The sequence below is a fragment of the Rhodofomes roseus genome (assembly GCF_022264815.1).
Source record: "Rhodofomes roseus strain CIRM-BRFM 1785 chromosome Unknown C8Q71scaffold_41, whole genome shotgun sequence".
In the NCBI taxonomy this organism is placed as follows: Eukaryota; Fungi; Basidiomycota; class Agaricomycetes; order Polyporales; family Fomitopsidaceae; genus Rhodofomes; species Rhodofomes roseus.
Window position 1 is genome coordinate 106,305 of NW_025952997.1, and position 25,066 is coordinate 131,370.

At 57.5% G+C, this 25,066-nt stretch overlaps 4 protein-coding genes across 4 annotated transcripts; 2 read left to right on the forward strand and 2 right to left on the reverse strand.

Annotated features, from left to right (window-relative positions):
* The first annotated feature begins 167 nt into the window (after positions 1 to 167).
* C8Q71DRAFT_443728 (ABC transporter type 1, transmembrane domain-containing protein) lies at positions 168 to 2,525 on the forward strand. The gene is made up of 3 exons (XM_047918580.1): positions 168 to 951; positions 1,002 to 2,124; positions 2,206 to 2,525. The coding sequence occupies exons 1-3, from the start codon at positions 371 to 373 to the stop codon at positions 2,290 to 2,292; spliced, it is 1,791 nt and encodes a 596-aa protein (XP_047772735.1). The 5' UTR covers positions 168 to 370; the 3' UTR covers positions 2,293 to 2,525.
* A 9,609-nt stretch (positions 2,526 to 12,134) lies between these two features.
* Positions 12,135 to 13,317, reverse strand: C8Q71DRAFT_443909 (uncharacterized protein). The gene is made up of 6 exons (XM_047918582.1): positions 13,221 to 13,317; positions 12,928 to 13,162; positions 12,846 to 12,865; positions 12,723 to 12,773; positions 12,477 to 12,673; positions 12,135 to 12,424 (listed from the first exon to the last, which is right to left on the reverse strand). The coding sequence occupies exons 2-6, from the start codon at positions 13,135 to 13,137 to the stop codon at positions 12,198 to 12,200; spliced, it is 705 nt and encodes a 234-aa protein (XP_047772736.1). The 5' UTR covers positions 13,138 to 13,162; positions 13,221 to 13,317; the 3' UTR covers positions 12,135 to 12,197.
* Positions 13,318 to 15,039: 1,722 nt separating this feature from the next.
* Positions 15,040 to 19,995, forward strand: C8Q71DRAFT_443865 (P-loop containing nucleoside triphosphate hydrolase protein). The gene is made up of 5 exons (XM_047918581.1): positions 15,040 to 15,789; positions 15,840 to 17,050; positions 17,110 to 18,620; positions 18,671 to 18,956; positions 19,014 to 19,995. The coding sequence occupies exons 1-5, from the start codon at positions 15,209 to 15,211 to the stop codon at positions 19,856 to 19,858; spliced, it is 4,434 nt and encodes a 1,477-aa protein (XP_047772737.1). The 5' UTR covers positions 15,040 to 15,208; the 3' UTR covers positions 19,859 to 19,995.
* A 627-nt stretch (positions 19,996 to 20,622) lies between these two features.
* Positions 20,623 to 22,770, reverse strand: C8Q71DRAFT_891101 (uncharacterized protein; the record flags this gene model as incomplete). The annotated part of the gene is made up of 6 exons (XM_047928664.1): positions 20,623 to 21,034; positions 21,090 to 21,357; positions 21,419 to 22,256; positions 22,316 to 22,477; positions 22,528 to 22,637; positions 22,693 to 22,770. 6 exons carry the CDS (start codon positions 22,768 to 22,770, stop codon positions 20,808 to 20,810), a joined length of 1,683 nt encoding a protein of 560 aa, XP_047772738.1. The 3' UTR covers positions 20,623 to 20,807.
* Positions 22,771 to 25,066: the final 2,296 nt, after the last annotated feature.

The following is a 25,066-nucleotide window of genomic DNA, read 5'->3' on the forward strand; positions in this document are numbered from 1 at the left end:
ACAACGCCTGCGCATTCCCTGGACTAACGCTTTGGTGTGTCAGTGACTCAGGCTGTGAACCGTCGCTCGTCGGCGTGTGCAACATTGATTCGCTTTGGCGCGCTTGACGCGGGCGGGCGGGCGCTAGCTCCGTTAGACGCCGACGCTATTGTCTCTGCGTGGGAAGGCGCGACGCGACAATGGTGGGCGCCTACACGCGACCCGGACGCGCTCCTATTGTCCTGCTATTGTCTGCAGCAATGCAAAAGACAATTGACAAAAGCCATGGCTGCCCCGAGTGTCTTCCCATTCTCCCCTTCGCTCTCTTCATCCTGCGACATCTGTTCGCGTGCGCCGTCGCCAGACGAGCCTCGCATTCGACACTCTCGCCATGCCTGCTACGACCCCAATGACACCTAACGCCTCTACTTTCGACCTCGAGCAGAACCTCGAATCCACCACCACTGTCAATGTATCATCAGCGACACCATCCAACTCTACGCCAGAATGCCCACCACCCCAACCGTCGATTCGTCTGCTCTTCTCGTTGGTCTCGAGGCGTGACTTCTACCTGATCGTCCTGCCCGCCATTCTCACTTCGATGCTCGCCGGAGGCGTCGCTCCTTTCATGACATACGTCGTCGGCGAGTCTTTCAACGCGTTCGCCAACTTCCCGACTACCCCGAACCCCTCCGAGTCTGCGAAGACCAGCCTGCTGCACGGTGTCAGCCTTGCCGCGCTCGAGCTTGTCGGCTTGGCCGCGGGCGCGCTCGCACTCAGCAGCATCACCTCGAGCCTGTGGATCTGGACAGGCGAGCGGAACCTGATGGCGGTCCGCAAGAAAGTGTACGCAGCCGTCACGCGCAAGGATATGGTCTGGTTCGACACCAAGATGGGTGCGGAGGACTCGGTACAGGTAGCCGAGGGGGATGGTCCTCTCGGTGCTGGTGGTCTCATGGCAAAGTTTGCCAGGTGAGTGGTGACGGACATGGGCTTTGTGCAGCCACTAAAGTACTTTGCAGAGAGACGGATGAAGTCCGGATGGCGTCGTCGCTCGCGTCTGGGTTCATCATCCAGTACCTGACCACTTCGATTACCTGCCTCATCCTCGCCTTCGTGCAGTCGTGGTCGCTTACCCTGATCATCCTATCCGCCGTCCCGGTTCTCATGGTCATCCAGACCGCGTCGCAGATCTTCGCCGGTGCGCACCTCGGTGTCGAGCGCGCTACCACCGCCACTGCAGCCACTCTGGTGGACCGCGCCGTGGCAGCTATCGCCACGGTCAAGGCGTTCAACGCGGAGACCCACGAGCAAGAGACCATCGGCCGCGTCCTCGACGCGATGCAGGTTGCGGCGAACAAGTGCATCACCGTCTGGGGCATCACGTCCAGCCTCGGGCAATTCGTTATGATGGCGATGTTCGTGCAGGGCTTCTGGTTCGGCTCGAAGCTCGTGCGCGACGGGACGATCACTCCCGGCGCCGTGATGTCGGTCTTCTGGGCGTGTCTCATCGCGACTAGTAACCTGCAGATGTGCATCCCGCAGCTGATTGTGCTCAGCAAGGGCAAGTTCTCCATGGCCGCGCTCTTGACTCTCGTGGAGTCCGCCCCGGCCTCGCCCATTGCACAGTCGAACTCGACCGTCCACGCGCCCCTGAAGCCCACGAGGCGTCCGACGCACATCCGCAAGATCGTCCCGGCCAAGTGCCGCGGCGAATTTGAGCTTGACGGCGTCACGTTCGCGTACCCCAGCCGGCCGACGATGCCGGTCCTCCAGGACGTGTCGATCTTCCTCCCCTCGAACGAGACATTGTTCATCGTCGGCGGCTCCGGGTCGGGCAAGTCCACCATCGCGCAGCTGCTTGTCCAGATGTACGCGACCGCCGAGGGCGCGATCCGGTTGGCCGACGAGGACACGAGACGGGTGTGTCAGCTGACGGTGCGAGCGGGGCGGGGATCGTCGCAGGAGATTGACGGCTGCTTACGACGGAGGGCAGAGACTGGCTGGGGAAAGGCAAAAAAGGTGAAAAGCGCCCCAAGTCCGCGAAAAAACTTGTGTTTTTTTGCCCATAGATTCCCCTCCCCGCAGGGAGCTCGCAGTTTATTGAGTTCGGGTGCCTTTCGTGTATTCGCGCAACGGGGTCCGGTATGTACATCTGTAGTGACAAAAATAAAGGCCCCTCCCTCTGACTCACCGCTTTCCACGCGCGCGGCACCGACCACCTAGCAGCAAACGTCCACATGCATCAGGGAGCCATGTCCCGCCATGCGCCGTCGCCCGCCTGTCGTCGACAACCGCTCGCTCCGGGACTGACGAGGCGATACGCGCCTTCGTGCCAACCGCCCTTGCCGCCTTGCACGTTCAAGAGCTGCAGGCTCGATCATCCGTCGATCGTCGTGCGCGTCCCGGTTGTCGGGTGGCACACAGACAGCATCACACCAGCGTGTAGTCGACGTCAGCGAATGGCACGCTCACAAATACAGCTCGGTCACTCACCATGCACAACCACTTGTAGGCAGAGCTCGGCCATCTGCTCACGTATCCGACTCGCGGGAATTGTACCGCTACGTCCAACGGCCGGCCTGCGCACTCTTGGAAGCGTCACGAGTCGCCGGATGGCGATACGTCGTTACATTGCCGTGCGCGTCCCACAATGTTCAAGCAGCCGACGGTGAACGTCGGTGTCGACGCACAGCCTCGACGACCATCAGCACTCGCACAATACGTGAATGACCAACTCGCTCACCATGTCCGCAGGACCCCGTCAACATCTGGCGCATGTCGAACGAGCACACATACATACCTGTCCGCGTAGCTGGGCCTGCGCGTAGTCAGCTCGTGCAGAAAATCGGATGTGGTGATGCATCGACATACCTTCCTGATAGCAGCCGTTCTAGGTGAGTCCACGCGATGTTCACAGCAATGGACCGACGCTGACACCTTCGCTCGCGGGACGTCGAAACATACATACATCGCCGATCCGCTGTCGGCACAAATACCTAGGGGGCCGAGAGTCAAGAGCACAGCCCGAGGCACGGACGTAATGCCTGCCCAGAGAACGTGTCAGCCGTCAAATCAGAGGCAGCCGCCGCATCCGCGCGGTCAAGTGAACTGTGTACGTACCCTCATTGACATGCCGCTCGCGGGGCGTCGATACATACATACATTGCCGATCCCGGGCGTAGAGCGGTCGTTGCAGGCCATGAGTGCGCAGCGCGTACTGTGACGCAGCGCCAACGCGCCGCATGGCGAGGCTCAGTGCTTGCACCGTATCGACTGGGATTGGACGCGGTATCGGTGCTCACTGCCAAGCGTGATGTCAGCCGTCAGCTACGCATGCGTGGGCGTCTTTCTACGTACCGTTGCAGCACCTCGCTCGCGGGGACACGATACATACACACATCGTCATACCCGACTACGGCGAGCTCGACCTGGGGTCCAGAAACGAGGCGTACGTACACAAGATGGACGGGAGCACTGGCGCGCTCCTTGCGCACCCTCGCCGGCAAGCAAGATTCTGCAATAGGCTCGTCAGCACATTGCAAGAGAGGGATCGCCGCTCGCTACGTACCTTGGCCATGACACGTCGCTCGCCGGACGCCATTCTATATATACATTGCCATCCCGGCTTCGGTGCTTGAACGAACGATCTCAACTGGCATATGTACCGTGCTCACCGCGCTTTGATGCACGTACAGGGTGCGAGGGCAAGCCAGTGGGCCGGAACCGGCGTACAGCCATGACGGCCGAGGCTACACCACGCCCCTGATGCGCTGTTCGTGACTACGAGCATGAGTGGAGGAAGATCAATAGCACAATGTTGTTGCTCACCTCATATGTCGCGTCGCAGTACGCCTCGTTCTTTTGAACGCAGAATCACGATGTGACGTGCGCAAATGCTGCTCGCCGAGCAGAAGCACGATGGTAGCCGTCGTTATCACTGACCCAATAGTCATGCAGAGGTTCAACCGCTTCAAGTTGTCGCACTTGCGCCCTGCCAGCCACCTGCGCTGCGGTTGACGTGGACAGTTCGGGCGGCTGGCCATTGCTAACTCCACTCGAGCACCCACCTCACGGCACGGACAGCCGCACTGATGTACCGCGCAACGGGTGGGACGTCCACCCCCGAAAGGGCGCGTAAGTATCACAAGTTGAGACGGCATATATAAATTCAAGTATGCATCGGATACATGTAACTAACCAGACGGTCAGCACATATGTATGCAAGGTGGCGGCAGGGCTGACAGCACTCACAACAAGACCGGATCTAGCAACGCAGTCGTTCATCAGCCTTCCCGACTTGGTGCGGTGAGCCTCCATCTATCCATAAGCGGTCGAGCATTCATTGACGTTTCGCACATGACGTCTCGCATACCTGTCAACATCCCGCCGTCTCGAAGCTTGTCCTTCGCTCCGTGAACGTGTGCATATGGGCTGCCTGTACAATCGCGTGGGAGCGGAGCGTGGCCAGGGCCCTGCTGGGCCGTAGCTCGATAGCAGCGGCGAGCTTGACCCATACAGTGCCGGCTTACCATCAGATGAAGGCGTGCAGTCTGTCATCAATGGTCCTGAGCCTCGACAGTCAGTCAAGACATCTCTGGCGTGCATAGGGAGAGACACTTACCGCGTGTCTATTGCGCGGGAATGCAGCCACGCGCATACAACTCGCAGCGTCGAGGTTCAGCTCGATCGCTCTTCGGGGTAGAGTGACTACTACATTCTAGGCGCTACGGTGAATAACGTGTTGCTATATCGGGAAGTGACCCACCGTGTGTACACTCGCGGCGCACGGGCACTCATGTTCTGCGAGATCATCCACAGAAGTCTGTCTAGATGGAAGGGAATGGTGAGTATGATCACTTGTACTATGCAAGAAAGACATCTACTCACCATTACTCTCTATGTTATCACCACATGTTTGTGGCGGTCGCTGGAATGATCTGAGATCAGGGTGATGGCCGCGGTAAGCCTTGGTACTAGTATTGAATGGAGGTGATCACCATGACGGATGGACATACTCACCGATGCTTGGACTGCCGGTCCAGCGGGGGAGCATAATGGAGGTCTGTGGAATTGAGCCCCCCTCTGACCTTTATATTGCTGGTGCTCGGCTCCACTGACAGTCTACTGATGTGAGAGTTTGAGGGTTATTCGGGTATGTGCATGGCACACCCCGATCTTCGCCTCTAGTAAGTGCCGCCGCCACCGCCACAAGTGTCTGTTCAGTCTGGTGCCTCTTCGGTCGTGTGCAACTCACAATCTGCATCAATCACTTATTCTGATCAATTCAGAGGTTCAGGCATGGCAGCTGACATGAGAATTGATTTGATTCAATATTCCTCACTGAGTATGGCCTCAAGCATTGATCAGGCCGAACAACTTGAATACTGTCTTCCAGATGCCACTTAACGTGAACAGAACTTACATACCCTATATAGCCAGCTTCTGTGACCATCACTAACAATTCTGACAGGTTCAGAGCGAGATAGGGAGGTTTAAACACAGTAGGCTCATCACTTAGGACTCTGATTGGCAACAAATTCACTCACAATAGTTCTGTCACAGGCCTGTTTGTCACATTTGCGTGGCAAAGACCTATGGTGCACCCTGAGTGAGCTTGTAGTCGCAGAATACTGTATTGCTTACCCAATATAGTAGTCGAGGTAATCTGTTCAAGTTATCTACGCGGTATACGGTGTGTACACTGTATACCCATCCCGTCTCTGCTTTGTTACTCCAATGATAGCCGGAGAGTACTGTATAACAATGATGTACCACACAGTAGAGAACGACCTAAGGATACTAACGTTGATACTAGTATTGGGGGTGAACTGCGTGACTTGGAACTGACGTAAACCGTGATGATACTGAGTTCAGGTATAACTGGCATGATGGACCTATGGATGAAACAGATCAGTACTGACTATAATCAAGTGGTGTACGAACACTGTACCCATTGACGGCCATGATTTGTGAGCTATCGGCGGCCTACTAGTAGTACAGTGCTGATCGTCACGGTGAAGCGCTTGAGCGCTCGCGACACGCCACAACGCAACCTTCAGCCACAGCCCTTCCGAGTCCGGGTTGGCAGCTGCCAGCTGCACGTCTGTGACACCGTTCAAGTGACCGGCTCAGAGTGTCGCATCTCTTTGCTTACCCCAAATTGTCAATCCTTCAATCTCTGAGCCCCTGCTTTGTGCTTCCCTTCCTGTGTATGAGCGCAATTTTGGTGGAACAACGTGCAGAAACGGCCGCACATTCCGCTGCTCGGCCTCTTGCTAGGTCGTGGTCCCCCTCTGTTCTTCTTACTCTGGATTACCTACTGTGCTTCGCCTGCAAGACGATCTTGTCAATACACAGTCATGCCCGACATTCAGTCGACGATCTCGGAGGGCTCTGAGACGGCTAAAGCACCGCCCGTTTTGCCAGATTCCGCCAGGCAAACCACGGTTCCTACAATGTGGCCGGCCGGAGTGTGGTTTTACGGTCACATAGGTACGTCTACATAGTATCATTACATTTTCGTTACTGTCTTTGGGCAACTGTCACGCATAAACCGCCGTGTGGCGAGTCTTTCTGCGCCGCCGCTGCAGACATCACCAAATGCCAGAGGGATCTGCATCATTCATGCTCGGATGCGGCAGAAACGGTGTCACAATTAGCCGTCGAATAGATTGATTTGCACCGTGCGCACGGGTCGCATGCGAATCAGAAGCTTCACGCACCGTGCTGGCGTATCTTCGATGCTCATGATAGGTGTCGTGCCTGCTATTCGACTTCCCGGGAGAGTCAGGACCACGTTCCCGCATCAGTGCAGTGCGACGACCCCGCCCTCGCGGAAACTAGGTGTTCCGCGAGGCGTCGTGAACACATGTGTAGTGATTGCACCCGCTGACGACTCGGAGTGATTCAGCCACTGCTCTTTGGATGACCGCGGGGAGGTGGCATGCACATATCTCGCGTAGAAGCGGAGGCAGGAAGTGCCAGTCGGCACGGACGCAATTCGGGCGAGAGAACGCCATGTTTCGGACTTGGTGTCATGCAGATTGCAATTGCATGGATCCGGCTCGAGGTCCAAGTTGCGTCACGTCGTCAGTAGTAGTAGCTGTTCCCGTCAATCAAGTCCGCTGGCATGACGTTGGGTCATTTCCTCCCACCAGTGACTGCATCCGGGGGGTAGCCCCACGGCCCTGGACTCAAGCACACGGTACACAGTTACACCGCACCTTTGCGATGGTGCAGTGGCAGGGAGCTCCGAGTCGGAATGATCGAGTTCGCGTTTTCCATTGATCTTACCAGATTTAGATAGTTTCTCTTCGTCTCAACATTCATATTATGTTCATAGTTGACTCGGATGACAGTGTACTCATAGTCTTTGAAATCCGACAGTAGAGTTCATGCCCGACACGCTCAGGGCTGTTCCGGTTCACGTTCACGCACGGGGTACCGGTTTGGTAAGGATCCTCTTACCTGTGGTTTGTATCCGCTCGACGTGGCGATAGCAGAACCTCCGAGTTTCCGGTAGCTTGGACGGGCACCACGGCTCCGACATTTGGGCTGCAGCTCGAAGCGCAATGGTGCGCGCAAGCGAACACGATCGCCCGTCTAATATGTAGCGGCTTGATACATGACATTCTCCTCCGTAATAGCACGATGTGACGTGTCGATTGATTGAGATCAATCCAACGCGCAGCATGCGCTCAAGGGAGGCGTACATGGAAGCGTTACTAGTACTAGAACCATGAGAAAGAGAGCAAGGCTGGTCTACGTACATATGGGCCCCGGGACCGCTCGCCGTTACAATACATAAGACTGATTCCGGGCTAGGCATGACGTCTCTTTCGGTCCGACTCTGACCGTATTGTACTGAAATGAGTTTTGTGAGAGTCGCGAGAGACTCGAGAGTCCGCAATGCGAGCGAGTCCACAGACCGCGGTCACGCCCGGGTGTCTTCGTTTGAGTTCGCGATGCATGCGCAATACGCGAGTTGCATTTCAGCCACAGTGCTGCTCTCTCCCGTTCGTCCATCTGCGTGCTCACCGACCTCGCCTCCTGCTTGCTCTCGGACTATATGCAGCACACCGCGGGTCTGTTGTCTTGGCCGGCGTCGATCTCTGTGGGCTGATCGTGCAGCGCTGACCGCCGCACACATCTTGCGTATGAACCGCGCAGGCTCCGCCTGGATCTGGCTGTGTCGCGTTCTTTCCGCTCCGTCTCTGTCGCGTGTATGCGCAAGCCCGACCTTCAATATTCCAATCCTCGTAGCTACCACGCACGCGATGCCCTCTCCGGGCATGCTCATGGCGTCAGGTGCGCCGACGCGCCGTTGGGATGGCTGGCGTCGCGGTCACTCAATAGCCTACGATTGCACACTCGGCCATCGTCCACGCTCGACAGATCCTGTCAAATGCATCGGAATCGAACCCCTCGATCGAGGCGGTGCACGCTGAGGGGGTCCGTTGGTCAAGGGCGATAATGCCGGTGAGTCTATACACCTGTCATGTCGTCAAGTCATATACCTTCCCATATGCGTCTTGCATACGTTGTCGGTGAACACGAAAAGAGAATTCGCGCACCAGAGATGCGGGCGCGATCGAAACCTTGCGATTGCCAGCCAGATCTTTCCTTGCGGGACGGGGCGGTGTTGACGACAGATGATACTCGGCTGCCCGAGACGTTCGTCCGGGATGCATGGCGCATTGCTCAGTTGCGATACATGCATGCCGTCATCTGCACGCCGCTCCGTATTGATCTCAAACGCGGCAGATGGATACCCCACCATCTACCACGTCGTGCACACGGAGACTCGTGACGGAGTCCGGCCCTTTCTATGACTGACCGGAATCCCATTTTCTATCCAACCGCTTTGCGTCCCGGAGCGAGCTCAAGGCCGTCGTTTTAACCGAGACGATGATGGCATTTCCCGCTCGCAAAGCCCGGATCCACACGGTGGAACCTCGCCTTGCGATCATCTCGGGGTCGGGTGGTCTTTTGTGAGTTGCCACTGGCGGGGAAGAGGTCGGCGTAGCACGCGCCTCCGTCTCCGGTTTGTGGCTACTTCGTGCCTTTTGTCAGTTGCACGAGCAGCTCTAGACTGCGCGCGGGAACACCGCGCATGTTCGGGCTGCCACAGGCGGAATACATACAGTATATGCACGGTACTCTTGACACGTGCGGATACGTGCTGCTCGCTGGCCGATGCAGCAGCGGCCTGCAAGCATTCTGCTTTGTGCGCGGCCTGTTCGAAGTCGTGAGTCCTGTGCTATGTTCCGTGCCGGGGATCAAATTATCTTGCCGTCGCGCGACACAATTCGGCCCCGTTGTAGCAGGCGTCGCGGTTTGCTCGCTGGGCCGAGGACTGACAGATGCAGTAGCAGGAGCTCGAGGCACGAATCAACCACTCTCTATCAGCCCACGGCCAGCAAACGGCTTTGCGGCCTGGACTCTTACGAGGCCCGATCGGCGGCCGTTCATTGCAAGAACGGCCCAAAGCCCTGGGTGTGCCTCAGATGGTGTTCCGGCCGGCGGCTCTACGATACGTGTCGTGCTTGCGGGACATCTGATCTTCGCGAAGGCGCGACGTCATGCGATCGACAACACGGCGGGATGCGTTGAACGCGTACGTAGTCGTCCACGCAGAAATGATCAGACACGATCGTTTTTCTGCGCACCGTGCCCGTGCGTTGGAGAGAATTCGAGATGGCCCTGCGGCGTCCACGCATTGTTGGATGAGAACATACATAGGCGCATAGTGACGACGTGATACGCGCGTGTAAGTGCAACCGTGAGATCCAGTCGTACGGACACGATATGCACAGACCAGCGCAGTGTCCGTTGTGAGTAACCCGGATGATCCTCACAGAAAATGAGATCATCCTCTGATCAGTCATGTCGCGCCGACCTGTGCGCAAGCAGACTTTTGTACATGGGCATGGCATTTGCGAGGAGGTGCATCAGCATTCGGCTAACCAGTGGCCCGAAATGCTCCACTACCCAGCGTGCGATGGAACGCGGTGGAACAAACTGGCTATTAGTGAACTTGAGTGGCTGGTTGAAACGAGACACATGGAGCCGTAGTCATCACACGGAACCGTAGTCATTTGGGATGCGACCCGGAAATCAAGGTGCCCGTCGGCGAAGTTGACTGGTGGTTATGAAACGGACGCATCGATCACATCGGGAGGTGAGTCTCACAATAATACGTCTTGACACCATCGAGACGAGCTGCCGTCCACAATCAGTAGGAATCCGCTACGCATGGCGATGCATACACGCCGATTGCGGTCACAGAGTAGGCTGTGCATCGCTCAATATTGCTCGTTGCACGACCCGGCTACTCCGTACGAGCGCAGGACCCGCAGACAGACTCTTTGTCTTCTGGCACCAGGGTACCACTCGGAGACTGCGCAAATGCCGACTCTCCGTACTGAGACTGTACTGTGGTCACCTATTCCCCTTCCTCTCCCTGGCACGTCGGTGTCTGCATTATCCTCAAATGTTCCGCGACTGGGCCCTCGCGCCGTCACAGTCGGACTGTCCACAGCACCGATCCGCGAGACGGGTAATCTCTTGCACGCGGCTCGTCGCGGTGCGAGTAATTGTCAACGGGTCCGTGACATCGACCCACGATGCCTCCCTTGAGCTTTCTAGCCCTAAACGACCGCACCATCTCATTCGCGGACGTTCACAGTGAGATGTCACTGAACGCTTCGCACGTCGTACTAATGCACGGCGCAACAGATCATTGACTGAATCCTTCGACGCGGCGTACTTGAAGCCGACGTTCTGCGTCCCTCAATGATACACAATCCCCCTCTGCACTCTGATCCATCTATCCATGCGTGTGACCAATGCCGCCCCAGCCACTTCACTGTTCGATGTTGTGTGCTTGAAGGTTCGGCTTCCGCTGTCACGCGAAACCATCGATTTGTGCTCCGCAACGCCGGCTCGTCCATGCTACTGATTGACTCCCTTGTAACTCGCAGCCATCTCTTTATCAATCAGTCCACTGACTTCATTATCAAATCCGGACACAACGTCCAGACACCAATCCGTACAGTCAAGGAGGTCCGGCCGATTTCCGAGGTCTCCGGGAGTCCAAGTGATCAAACGATGGGACCGACAGGCTCGCGGCTGTCGAGTGCATAGCTCCCCATGTGTGGATTGCTCGTTTATGCAGCTCTTTGAGCAATCTAGCACGGTTCGTCACTAGTCCTACGTTGTCCGCACATTCGATCGACTCGTCACCGGACGTCTCATCCTCTCCACAGGGCCAGGCAACCGCGTAGCGCATTGCGCGGGTTGTATCGTCGGCCGAGGAGGTACTAATCGTGCCTCCCAGACGTCGGCGATGGTACGACGCGCTCGTCATATCATCAACCCCAGCAAGCGGGGGTTGCGGGTGCTGCTAGATGTGCTGCGCAACTCGGTCGGAATGTATGATTGGGTCTCGCCGCGGGTGCGTAATATCTCCAGTCGAAGGCAAGACGAGCTAGTATGCGGACGCATCAAGAGTGAGATGCTCGCCGCCGCTCACTGGCATTCGCAAGACGGCGGGACTGGTAGCTCGATGGGAGGCGTACGAGATGTACTCGGTGAGACGGTGGCGGAGTGCTGAGTGACGGAGACGTTGGCTGAAGGTGCGTTGTTGCCTCGAAACGACGTGTGCGTACGCACCACATCCGTCCGTAGTCAGAGCCGTCGTCGTCGTGTGCGACGCCACGGCTGGATCGTCCTGTTCACTGCCTTTCACCTATCCTGCAGGCGAAGCCCGCGACGGTGCCGTCGATTCCTCGCAGTTCACGCCTGTACCATCAATGTCATGTATGGTTGAAAGCTCAATACATTCATTTGCCGCGTCTCTATGTACATGCAACACGTGTCTACGCTGGACGGCGTTCGCGATGGCAGCGCCCGGCGCGACGTGCCATTACAGCCGACGCAGCGGAGACCGTCGCCCCCATGGATCTGCGAGCCGCTACACGCAGACGCCTGCTTGCCCGCGCTGTTCCGCACGACATCGTCCGAGGCACCGAGAAGAGTGTCAGTATAGAACACATTGCGGCGGCACTCACCTCGCCGCCAAGTGCTGAACACACCCACGGGTGCGGTGCATCCTTACCGATGGGTACCAAGGGTCCGCGAATGGGCGCGCCGACGGGCAAGCTACCAGTGGTCAGTCGACGGAAGCTGGGCGAGGATGGGGCGCAGTGCCTGCTTCAGGAAGTTGGCACCGAGTTCCGCTGAGATCTTGCGGTACAGCTGTCCAGGTAAGACCTCGCAGAGCTCCGCGGGGATGTAGAATTGCTCGTATCACGACCGTGGAGGCGAGTATGCGCCGCACTCGCGAGCTGCATGCGATGAGTCCGTCGAGTAGGAGCAGAATGGAACCCTGTCGTCCGACGCCGCTGCTCGTACTCTGCGAGCAGAGCTGCGTTGTCCGGTGCTGGAAAACAGATTAGATCGTGACGGTGTGATACGCTCGATGGCAGACGTACGCGTTCTAGAGAAGCCCGGCAGGAGCGCAGCGTGTAAGGCAGGAGGGACGTGCGCGGTTATCGCCTGCACCGATCCGTAGCCGTGTGGGACGCCAACGATCTTGTCGAACTTCTGGCCTCCGATGTCGCCGCTCCGGAGCATCTGTACAAGTGCGAATTTGATCGCGATAACGAGGTCCGTCGTGGATTGTACCACACTGACAACGCGCGTCAGCTGCGTTCATCCATCATGTAAAGGACACATACTTGTATGGTGTTGGAGTGTCCTGGCCACCGTGTGCCTCAGTGTATGTGCCTCTGGTGATCGTTCGCGCACAAGTGAGCGGGCGCACGGGTTGATCAGAATCAATGGCTGAGTGTCCCTCTCACCGCCGACCCGACAATGAATCCTGTGGCGACGATCTGCTTGAGCATGCGACCTGGATGCGATCAACGCGCGTGTACCACTCACATGGAACTGTACATCCTTCAGAGCTGGAGCGCGTCCGTGGCGTCTGGATGCGGAACGACAGAGGCTGGCCCTTGCGGCGTCGCATTCGCTTCCACACGGACGTCTTGCATGGTGCACGATGCCCAGAAAGGCGACGGCGACTTGGGCGGTGTCGTGGCGCTGGCGAGCAGCCCGAGCGAGCCTGCGTATAAAGGCGAGGACTGCGGACATTGTGGGGCATCGGTGAGTTGCGTCTCTGCCTGAGTAGAGTGGTCAGCTGCTAACCGCGTGTTGCAGACGAGTGCACCACGTACGGACGACGACGAGCGGGACCTCTGCGCTGATTACGCGGCGTCGAGGTCGCTACGCACGCGACGATGGGAGCAGGTAAGCACAACACGGCTGCTGGTGCTGAGGCTCAGAGACTCGCTGACCGCTCTTTGCAGGTGTGGCGAGAGCGTGGCTGGGTCGTGAACGGGGATTTGGGTGGATGGGCGTGGGTCGTGGAGGAGCGCTGCCGGACGGAGTCGGGTGATGCCCAGCAGCTCACTTGCAGTAGTCGAGCGGGGTGTACGTGTGCGGGCGACGGTGGGCGTCGCTGACGGCGGACGACTGAGCACGGTCTGGGGCGTCGACTGCTGGGGCGCAGCGGCAGCCGACATGTTGCGCGAAGAGAGGACGGAGCGGATGGCTGTCGAGGCACTGAGAGGTCCTGAGGCCTGAGGCCGGAAGGCCTGCCCTGAGAGACCAAGCGAGTGGTGGCGAAGAGAGCACGGGCGCTCCGGGGCGGACAGCATCTCGCTCCGATCGGTCGATGCCTCTCGTCCTACAGACTACGTATTGTCAAAGTCCTTACGAAGGATCATGTGATTTCGCGAACCCCAAGGCAGGGTTAGGGGACGTAGTGACCGTTCGGCGTTATGAAAGCCATGTCTAAGTATCGATGGATGTGTACCGGGGACGGGATCCGTCGTGTAGAAGAAATCACTGCACGAAAACTTAGAATTACCTCCAGGTAAGTGTTGCATCCATAAACGGGCTAATATGTGCGTTTTTTGAGCATATTGTCGCGTCGATTCCCGACCCCCCTCCTACGTACCCTCCTCCTTCTGACGTCAGCCCGTGACCTGACGTGTCACATCGCGTCGAACCGAGCAACTCGAGAGCTCAGTGAACGGCACTCTCCTTTTGACATCCATGTTCTGCGCCCGCGCGCCCTCGTCTCGAATCCAGAACTGTGGGGGCCTGTTTCGAAGGTCAGTTATTATGCTACTTCTGATAAAAGTGCTTACAACGTACAGACTGAGATGGCGGAGAGATCTGGGAGTTATTGAGACCTGAGAGTTATTGGGACTAGTGAGTGCGCATATATTCCGACGAATGTGCGTCAACTCCACGTAGATCGCATGTAGAGTGCTGCCTCGTGCAGCATATATGCGAGTCTACTTGACGAGACGGAAGAGGGGAGGAATGATTGGAGGTTACTAGGATGGGTGGACGCACATGGGTGAACGGGCAACTACTACATCTGCTCATACATCCGGACGACTGACTCGGTTCGGCAAGGAATAGGCCATCATGTCTATCCGAGTCAACGGCAACCGCTGCAGCCCAAGAGCATGCTCAGTGAGCCGATATGTCCGTGCCAAATTGGGGATGCGACAGACTCACGTCAGGTACAAAGGGGGGTGTGGGTCCCAGACGACTCGCCTTCGGGTAAGCGTCGATCAAGGGGCGACTCCTGGATGCACTCGCATGGGCAGACTACCAATCTAGTAAAACCACGGCATAGGCGATTGAGCGTGGAGTCATTCTCCGTCAAGTATTCGGGCGACATATGGACTTAGCTTCAAAACTTTGCCTTTTCCCGTACCCAGGCTGCCCCGACACAGTGAGTCAAGGGAGACGCAGCGGTGAGTTGTGTTCCCCCTGACAACGCCTGCGCATTCCCTGGACTAACGCTTTGGTGTGTCAGTGACTCAGGCTGTGAACCGTCGCTCGTCGGCGTGTGCAACATTGATTCGCTTTGGCGCGCTTGACGCGGGCGGGCGGGCGCTAGCTCCGTTAGACGCCGACGCTATTGTCTCTGCGTGGGAAGGCGCGACGCGACAATGGTGGGCGCCTACACGCGACCCGGACGCGCTCCTATTGTCCTGCTATTGTCTGCAGCAATGCAAAAGACAATTGACAAAAGCCATGGCTGCCCCGAGTGTCTTCCCATTCTCCCCTTCGCTCTCTTCATCCTGCGACATCTGTTCGCGTGCGCCGTCGCCAGACGAGCCTCGCATTCGACACTCTCGCCATGCCTGCTACGACCCCAATGACACCTAACGCCTCTACTTTCGACCTCGAGCAGAACCTCGAATCCACCACCACTGTCAATGTATCATCAGCGACACCATCCAACTCTACGCCAGAATGCCCACCACCCCAACCGTCGATTCGTCTGCTCTTCTCGTTGGTCTCGAGGCGTGACTTCTACCTGATCGTCCTGCCCGCCATTCTCACTTCGATGCTCGCCGGAGGCGTCGCTCCTTTCATGACATACGTCGTCGGCGAGTCTTTCAACGCGTTCGCCAACTTCCCGACTACCCCGAACCCCTCCGAGTCTGCGAAGACCAGCCTGCTGCACGGTGTCGGCCTCGCCGCGCTCGAGCTTGTCGGCTTGGCCGCGGGCGCGCTCGCACTCAGCAGCATCACCTCGAGCCTGTGGATCTGGACAGGCGAGCGGAACCTGATGGCGGTCCGCAAGAAAGTGTACGCAGCCGTCACGCGCAAGGATATGGTCTGGTTCGACACCAAGATGGGTGCGGAGGACTCGGTACAGGTAGCCGAGGGGGATGGTCCTCTCGGTGCTGGTGGTCTCATGGCAAAGTTTGCCAGGTGAGTGGTGACGGACATGGGCTTTGTGCAGCCACTAAAGTACTTTGCAGAGAGACGGATGAAGTCCGGATGGCGTCGTCGCTGGCGTCTGGCTTCATCATCCAGTACCTGACCACTTCGATTACCTGCCTCATCCTCGCCTTCGTGCAGTCGTGGTCGCTTACCCTGATCATCCTATCCGCCGTCCCGGTTCTCATGGTCATCCAGACCGCGTCGCAGATCTTCGCCGGTGCGCACCTCGGTGTCGAGCGCGCTACCACCGCCACTGCAGCCACTCTGGTGGACCGCGCCGTGGCAGCTATCGCCACGGTCAAGGCGTTCAACGCGGAGACCCACGAGCAAGAGACCATCGGCCGCGTCCTCGACGCGATGCAGGTTGCGGCGAACAAGTGCATCACCGTCTGGGGCATCACGTCCAGCCTCGGGCAATTCGTTATGATGGCGATGTTCGTGCAGGGCTTCTGGTTCGGCTCGAAGCTCGTGCGCGACGGGACGATCACTCCCGGCGCCGTGATGTCGGTCTTCTGGGCGTGTCTCATCGCGACTAGTAACCTGCAGATGTGCATCCCGCAGCTGATTGTGCTCAGCAAGGGCAAGTTCTCCATGGCCGCGCTCTTGACTCTCGTGGAGTCCGCCCCGGCCTCGCCCGTTGCACAGTCGAACTCGACCGTCCACGCGCCCCTGAAGCCCACGAGGCGTCCGACGCACATCCGCAAGATCGTCCCGGCCAAGTGCCGCGGCGAATTTGAGCTTGACGGCGTCACGTTCGCGTACCCCAGCCGGCCGACGATGCCGGTCCTCCAGGACGTCTCGATCTTCCTCCCCTCGAACGAGACGTCGTTCATCGTCGGCGGCTCCGGGTCGGGCAAGTCCACCATCGCGCAGCTGCTTGTCCAGATGTACGCGACCGCCGAGGGCGCGATCCGCTTCGACGACCAGGACATGAGGTACCTCGACGAGGACTGGATGCGCTCGCACGTCGCTGCGATCTCCCAGGGATGCATCCTCTTCGACATGACCGTCCACGAGAACGTCGCGATGGGCCTCGCGTATTCGGGCAGCTGCCGCCGCCCAGAGGATGTCACTCGCGCGGAGGTCGAGGCTGTCTGCCGCGCGGCGCTCATGCACGAGTTCGTTAGGGACTTGCCGGAAGGATACGACACGCGTCTGGGCAACGGCGGCGCGAACTTGTCGGGAGGTCAGAAGCAGCGTCTGGCCATCGCCCGTGCGCTCTTGCGCAACCCCACGGTCCTTATTCTTGGTGCGTTTTGTCTTGCTGTTCGCCGGGATCAGTGTGCTTACGATTGTCTCCCCTCACAGACGAAGCGACGTCCGCGCTGGACGCGACTTCGCGCATTCTCGTGTTCGAGGCCATCAAGCGCTGGCGCACGAACATGACCACAATCGTGATCACCCACGACCTGTCCCAGATCGAGCCGGAGGACTTCGTGTACGTGCTCAAGTCTGGGCAGGTCGTCGAACAGGGCTTCCGTAGCGAGCTCGAGTGCTTCGCAAATGGCGAGTTTCGGCAAATGGTCTTCACTCAGGAGGCCTCGGGTGGCTTCCAGGAGAAGCCTCAGGCAGAGGCCGAGGCTGTCCCCGTCGAAGCTATCCTGGAGCAGCAAGACGTGGAGATGCAGGAGGAGCTCGCCGCGTTCAAGGACACGGCAAAGACCCTCAAGCACCGCAGTGTCGCGCCCACCATTCGGCCCCTGACGCTGGGTAACTGGATGTTCGAGGCCGTCGCTGACCTTACGAAGCCAAGCGCGCCCCCCAAAGCCGTCCTGGCGGCGCGCGAGACGCAACGGATCAGCCGGTTTGTCCCTCCTGAGGAGGAGCCTACGGAGGAAATCGCCAAACAGCGTCGCAGGAAGACGCTGCACATTGACATCCCTTCGCTCGCCTCGCCCCCGGCGACTCTCACGTCGGCGAGCCATCGTTACAGCCTGCAGTTCACCCCGACGTCCCCCACACTCTACTCCCACCGCTCCACGACCTCCCTTCTTTCTCCGATCGCTATCGACGACGAAGACTTCGACCTCGAGAAGGCAGCCCTGCAACGCACCGCCACCGAGGCCACGTCGAAGAGGCCCGAGATGAAGCGCGTCCGCACGCGTTGGGACGAGAAGAGCCTGGCAGCCCTCACGGCTGTCAAGGTCGAATCGTCTGATGCGCCTGCGCACGAGGAGGTTGCCTCTGAGTCGTCCTCCTCGCAGCAGTCCTTCTGGAGTCTCATCCGCGACATCTACCCCACACTACCCAGCAAGCCGCTTCTGGTGTTTGGGATGCTCTGCTGCCTTGCCAGCGGCGCGATGACCCCCTTGTTCTCTTTCCTCCTGTCTCGCATTTTCTTCGAGGTCTCCATCGGCGCGAAGGACGTCTCGACAATCAACATGTTCGGGGGGATCGTCCTGGCTGTTGCCGTGGCTGACGGACTATTCATTGGACTGAAGTACGCGGTGATGGAAGTCGTCGCGATGTCGTGGGTCACTCGCGTGCGCAAGGTGTGCCTCGCGCGCCTGCTAGCGCAGGACAAGAAGTGGTTCGACAAGACGGACAACAGCGCCGTCCGGATCGTGCAGATCCTCATCAAGGACGGGGACGACGCGCGCTCGCTGATCGCCACCGTGCTCTGCCAGGCGATCGTCGTCTCTGCGATGCTCGGCGTCGGCCTCACCTGGGCTCTGGTGCGGGGATGGCAGCTAACGTTGGTGGGCTTCGCGATCGCGCCAGTGTTTGCGATCACCATGGCCGTGCAGACCAACTTCGTCGCGAAGTGCGAGATGAGGAACAAGCGCGCTCGGGAGGACGTTGCGAAGGGATACTACGATGTGAGTACATCAACAGCGTGTGCATATGTCTTAAGCTGACACTTTGGCAGGCTATCTCCAACATCCGCGGCATCCGCGCCATGGGCTTCGAGAGCGCCTTCCAAAGCAAGTTCGACCAGTCCGTCGACTCGGCTCTCTCCATGGGACTGCGTGGCGCCTTCGTGGAGGGCTGCACCTACGGTGTCGCAAGTGCCCTCATCTACCTCGCGGAGGCTGTGTTGTTCTACGTCGGCGCGGTCCTCATTGCTCGCGGGACGTACTCCTACCTCCAGATGGTCCAGGTCCTGAACCTTGTTGTGTTCTCCGTGTCTATCGGTTCGCAGCTTATGGGCTTTAGTAAGTCCATCCTGTGACGACCTTCATGCTTCGTTACTAACTTGACGGCATCTCTAGCGCAAAGGATTGCCAAGTCCGTGCAGGCTACCCGTGACTTCAACATGCTCCTCAAGCTTTCGACGTTCACCGACGAGTCCCGCGGCGTCCTACGCCCGGAAATGCACGGCAACGTTTCTCTCAACAATGTTTCCTTCGCTTACCCGGAACGCGCCGACGTTCCCGTGCTGAAGGACCTATCTCTCGAGATCGCGGAGAACGAATGCGTTGCCATCGTAGGTGCTTCTGGATGTGGCAAGTCTACCATCGCCGCTCTGTTGCAACGCCTATACGAGCCCGAAGCGGGATCCATCAGCATGGGACTGAACGAACTGCGGTCTACTGACGTTCACCACCTACGTGACCACGTCGCCGTCGTCAGCCAACACCCGAACCTGTTCGACACCACCGTCACCGAGAACATCGCATACGGGAACAAGACACTTTCTGTCGAGGACGTGCAACGAGCCGCAAAGGCGGCAAACGTGCACGACTTCATCGAGTCGTTGCCAAAGGGCTACGACACGCTCGTCGGTGAGAACGCATCGCTGATCTCAGGCGGGCAGGCCCAGCGCCTGCAGATCGCGCGAGCACTCGCGAAGCCGGCGCGCATCCTGATCCTCGACGAGTGCACGTCTGCGCTGGACGCGGAGAACCAGGCGGCGATCATGGAGACGCTTATGCAAGCTCGAGTCGGCCGGACCACACTCGTAGTGACGCACAAGCTGCAGATGATGCGGATGTGCGACAGAATCGTCGTCGTCCATGACGGCGTCGTCGCTGAGTCGGGCACGTACGAAACGCTGATGCAGAAGCGTGGCGTGTTCGCCCAGCTGGCGAGCGGTGGCGAATGGACAGGTGACTGACCTGTGTTCTGATTTGTTTCTCTCTTTCTCTCCTGTCTTTCTTTTTCTCTGGTCTCTCATCTCGCACATGTAGCATTGAACATTTCACGCCCCGCACACACCTCTCATGACTGCAAGATTATTTGATACCACCCCGAAGTATAAGTACGAATACCTTCGATCTTCGATTACTACGCATGTTACGACCCGCGCACACTCTTTACTGTACCCATATCGCGTCCTGCATTGTATCCTGAGCTACAAATAGAAACGGGTTGTATTCACAAAGTTGTAAATGGTGAGAGACGATCTCAGGTTGCATGATGCCGAGGCCATTTGGTGGACGAGCGGATATAGAGTTTCATCTGTACGCATAATTTGGCGTCCTTCTAAACCTTCAGGACATGTTGCTTGAGCACTCCGGCGTCATGCAGGCCTGTCTGCAAGAAAGAAAGTGAGTTCCTCGCTTGAGGCGATAGTCATAGGGACCCTCGTCACTGGCAAGATCAGATGGATCAGCACGTAGGCCGTCGATCCCGGATGAATTATGACATGTCAGTGGCCTCTAGATCTTGGGTTAGCGTAGGTGACGGTCTCTTGGGGGTAAGGTCCCGATGACTATGTGACACCAGCGACCTACCCTTGCATATATACTTTTCAGTAAGGGTCGTGCGGGGCTGACAGCGAGTGAACACTACACGGCATGCGCGACATGGCACATCTTGGCAGAGGAGCTACGGTAGCGCGGAGGCAGCGCCGACAGTGGTAGGATATTTTGACCATGAGTAGGTAGTCTGCACAGCTGGCAATGTCACCTGTCGAACAGTCCACTAGAACAACCGTGCGTTCCGTAGTCAGAGGCGGCATGACGTTGATTCAACGATGCGGAAGAATTTCAGTGCGTCTGTGACAAAATGGGCGTGCTCACTATATAGACACAAATCGGTGAGGGGATAACATAGAAGCCTCCCTAGCGTATCTTCAACAATCGGGCCAAGCCCTTACGTGGTTCCGAATACTCCGTCTCTATCCACCTATTTCCACGAACGACCGACCACGCAATCGGCTCACCTCTCGGGGTGAAGGAAAACGGGATAGCGCCTGTCCGCGACGCTTTGATCAACACCTTCCCGTGGCCAGGAACAGCCCTCTCCAGCGTCAGCTGTGTGCGATTGTCCCGTTCCCATAGAACCCAGGCTGCATGTACGGCTCGGTGAGCAGCAGTCGGGCGTCGAAGGTGCGAGAAACTCACGGGCAGGGTATCCGATGCCCATCTGCCTGTCCTGTTCCCCGATGTTGACAACTATCGTCTGCAGCTTCCCCCTCCTGCCGATTAGAATCGCGGAGGCGTCGCCGATGTCGGGTAACATGATAAAGCCCGCATGCTCTTTGAGGAGATGGAGACGATAGTCGCTGTGCCGAGTTTCGGGCCCAGCAATCCCGATCGGTGTGTATAGCGTGAGCTTGTTGAGCGCAGGGAAGTGTTTGAGCGAATTGAGGATTGACGTCAATGTTGCCGGCTGCAGATGTTTACATGATTGTTAGACAACACAGGTACTATAAGAACGACGGACGAGTCACCTCCGAGACCGTGTCCTGAGTTATGCTATAATTCGCATCGACGTCGATACCGAGATGTCGCAGCGTTGTGCAACTCTTGCCCAGTCCTCGAAGATCCCGTGTATTCAGGGTTGGTCGCTGCGAGTCTTCACGGCGCTCCTTTTCATGCAGTACAAGCGACTGCAAGGTTGGCCCATGGTGCGCCGCGATGGTTGAGACCAAAGAATGGTACGGTCCCTCGAGATGTAGACCCTCGAGTCCCGATGCACTGAATAAGAAATTGTGGAGAGCCTCCACGGCGCTCGCGCATGTCTGCTCGTCGTAATCCTCGCACCACATGGTGAACTTGAACTCGGAGAGGGACGGTAAGCGCGGGCTGACACACGCTCGAAGGAGCGGGATCGCATCGCAGCGATTCAGCTCCAACTTGCGCAAGCGTGACCACGACATACCCTCGAGGCACTGGGTGGCGCCCTCGTCGCTCCAAGACATTTGTTCCAAGACAAGCTCCTCGATGGAAGGACCGGTCATGTGGCAGAGCGGCCGTGTCGAGTCGTACGTCAAGAACGGCGGTGCGCGCTCCTCCTCCAGTTCGTCGAGTTGTACGACGGGGACGACGCAGCCCGTGCGATTGTTTGGTGTCATTCGCAGGCAGCGTAGTCGCGGAGATTGAAGGAAGATAGGCTGAAATTGGAGGAGAGGGTCGTGGCGGAAGCGCACAGTCGCATCAAGCGACACGAGCTTGGGCATAGGAGGAAGAGCCGAACCTGCGTACCTGTCGAGCGTGAAGGTGCACCCTGGAAACGCCGCTTGTGTAGTGTCTATCAATGATGCTGGAATGTCTAGGCCGGCATCCCATCTGAGTCGACAGTGAGTCGGTGTGCACTGCAACTTGAACGGTGAAGGCGGCATGTTCACCTCACTTCTGTCAGTCCCTCCCCGAACGTCCCGTCTCGAATGTGCCGTTGGAGTTCCTCGAGGGCCTCGGATCGCTCGGGCTCGGAATCCTCACCATCGTCGAGTTCGTCGAGATGCTTCCACCACGACTTGTGTTTTGGCTCGCCTGTAATGACGAGCTTCCTAACGCAATGTCCTGTGCCGAGCACAGTTCGGCTAGCCTGCGCTTGCACCTGTCTTCGTCCGCTACATCAAGTACGAATTGCTGCAGAATGAAGCTGCGCGACACCGCGGCGAAGGCGCGGCAGACCAGCGATGCTGATATAAGGTCTTGTTGACAGGCCTGACAGTGTCGAACATTCAGCAAATGACTAGCGTTTGCGGTATGATAGACATACTTCCGAGAGGACGAGGCGAAGTAAGTCTTCACATTGAAGCCATCGCTGCGTATTCGAACTTGCGTTGCCCACTGGCATGACTCCGAGTCGAGCGAGATACCTGCGCTGACGTAATGGATGTGAACATGCGCACTGATAGTGATACAGCTCATGAGGGTCACTCACCATGGAATTCATTACTATATGTAGCCCAGTACTTGCGATCTCTGAGACGTCGACGCGTCCACATAGCAACTCACGACGCCCTATATACCAGAGCTAGCTCAACACCGCCTTGTAGAGAGACTCTCTTAACGCCTTGGGCTAACCGTCCCAAATGTCACACGGACCACGGTATCAAGGAGCATCGCCTCGCCTATGGTCAGTCATCGGGCTTAACCCCCTTCGTAATGAGTGCACTAAATCCGCAAGAATAGCAGCGCGCAGTTCACCGTATCAAAGGTCAGCGCCGGTATCGTGTCATGCTGAACCCCTCGTCAAACCGAACAACCGACTGACCGTCGTCGAGAAAGACTACGAGAGCCCTGCCAATGCCGCGCCTCGTCAGTGAACGACATGTGTCCTTCGCCTCGTCGCCTTCCTCCTCGTCACAGCCGCTAAGCCGGAAGCCACCGTGCCAGCGCAAGAAAGCAACTCTGCGACAACATACACGTCTGCGCCTGCGCAATTCCACCTATGCGTTCATTTCATTCTCGCTTCCGAGGATGCTGTGTCGGTCGGACAGCATTTGGACACAACCAAACATGACGAGGGTCTTTTTTGTCAAGACGCTGATATAGTCTCATAACGTTCATATTCTGCGAAACCAATTGACGTGTTAGTCATCAATACTGCCAACGGATAATCCACGGACCTTGCTAGAGAACTTATTGGTTGTGCCGTCAAAGCAGAGAACAAGAGTGCGAGGAACCATTCAGTACGCCGCGTCCGAGTCCATAGCTGCGAGAGGTCAACTTGAAGTTCGCCGACCGAGCGGGTTGCATGATAAGCAGTGAGAAGACCGCAGCTTATGAGTAAGAGCCGACGGCGACTGCTTCAGCTATGAGTGACGGTTTCGCGGTAAAATATATACTGGCAGGTCGTAGTTCCGCGGCGATTGACTTACTCTGAAGACTTACTTTCCCGCGACTTAGACTTAGTGCGATTGGCGCCCGCCCGACGTGCCTGAGGCGGCCTTGCCAAATCGGGATGAACATCGCATTTGCCAGGACCACTGCGCCAGATAGTCTTGTACCACTGGACACGGCTATGCGGGCCTGCGACGTTCGGCCGTAGGCCGAGTCACGTGTGTGGAAAATAGATGTAAATAACGCGCTCCGCGTCGTGTTCTGCACACGCGTCTGCGTATTATCTTCACTGTTTGCGACTCGACTACGCGGTACGACGTCCGTCTGGATCTCGTGGAGCACGGCCGACGTGTTTAATGGTATGCAACTGAGTCAATGCTTGGCAGAAGAACCGGTCTCTGTGTGCCTGCCTCAGACAAGCACCACAATCTGAGTACCTCGCTCCGAGCTGTGGCCCCGATCGAGCACTGCGCCGTCCGTCCCTTCGAAGTAATTGTCGTGTGGAAGAGCAAGGGTGTCATGCTCACGCCCTGGCGAGAACACTGCAGATTTTCGTGAAGGAAAACGTGTATGTGTGCTGCATGCGCGCAGATCTCTCAGGAGTACGAAGTTGTGCAGGACGTGGACGAGCGTCACGAGAGCGAAGAGTCGGAGGACAATAACTCCAGGGCGTCGCTGACGAGACGCAAGCGTGTTGAGACGCAAATACGGCGCTGGGGCGCTGGGGAGGTCTTCATCGGTGAGCCCCTTGCGGCGCTCAAGCAACTGTTCGAGGAGGAGAGGTCATTTGACAGAGTGTTCAACACTGTCGCAGGCATAGAGATCTGGGAGATGACATAGAGGCTGCTCGCGACGCCCCCGTTGATTTCGTGTGCAACATCGGATGTCGAGGACAACAGCGACGACGGGCGCAAGGTCTTTGTCTGCCCGGCGCAGTTCACCACGCTCGTTTTGTAACATGATGATACTCCTCCCTGAATTTTCCATGCTGAGTTTAGCCCGCGGGATGATATATCACTCAATCTGATGCTACCCTTGGACAGCAGGCTTCTCGAATGCTGCAGCTTGAACGCGATGTTTAAGCTCATGCACAAACCACAGCGCCAGTGATAAATGTGTCCGTCGCGTACCAATCTTCTAGTGCACGATGGAGACCAAAGTGTTACCTAGAGCAAAAATCAAAAACAGTACCTCAGTTAAAGCTCCTGGGCGATTTTTGGCTGAAGGTTGTCACTCAAAGAGACTCAAATCGCCAAACTTGAGCGTCCGAGCGAACGTACAACGTGAGATTACATAAGCAATACCAT

Excerpts from the sequence above, each read along its gene's own strand:
- C8Q71DRAFT_443728 (XM_047918580.1), top strand. The coding sequence starts at position 371 with ATGCCTGCTACGACCCCAATGACACCTAACGCCTCTACTTTCGACCTC. Across the intron at positions 952-1,001 it reads CTCATGGCAAAGTTTGCCAG|AGAGACGGATGAAGTCCGGA; the intron begins GTGAGTGGTGAC and ends AGTACTTTGCAG. Across the intron at positions 2,125-2,205 it reads TATTCGCGCAACGGGGTCCG|CAGCAAACGTCCACATGCAT; the intron begins GTATGTACATCT and ends CCGACCACCTAG.
- C8Q71DRAFT_443909 (XM_047918582.1), bottom strand. The coding sequence starts at position 13,137 with ATGTCCGCAGTCCTCGCCTTTATACGCAGGCTCGCTCGGGCTGCTCGC. Across the intron at positions 12,866-12,927 it reads TGAAGGATGTACAGTTCCAT|GATTCATTGTCGGGTCGGCG; the intron begins GTGAGTGGTACA and ends TCGTCGCCACAG. Across the intron at positions 12,674-12,722 it reads GACACTCCAACACCATACAA|TGTGGTACAATCCACGACGG; the intron begins GTATGTGTCCTT and ends GCGCGTTGTCAG.
- C8Q71DRAFT_443865 (XM_047918581.1), top strand. The coding sequence starts at position 15,209 with ATGCCTGCTACGACCCCAATGACACCTAACGCCTCTACTTTCGACCTC. Across the intron at positions 15,790-15,839 it reads CTCATGGCAAAGTTTGCCAG|AGAGACGGATGAAGTCCGGA; the intron begins GTGAGTGGTGAC and ends AGTACTTTGCAG. Across the intron at positions 18,621-18,670 it reads TTGCGAAGGGATACTACGAT|GCTATCTCCAACATCCGCGG; the intron begins GTGAGTACATCA and ends ACACTTTGGCAG.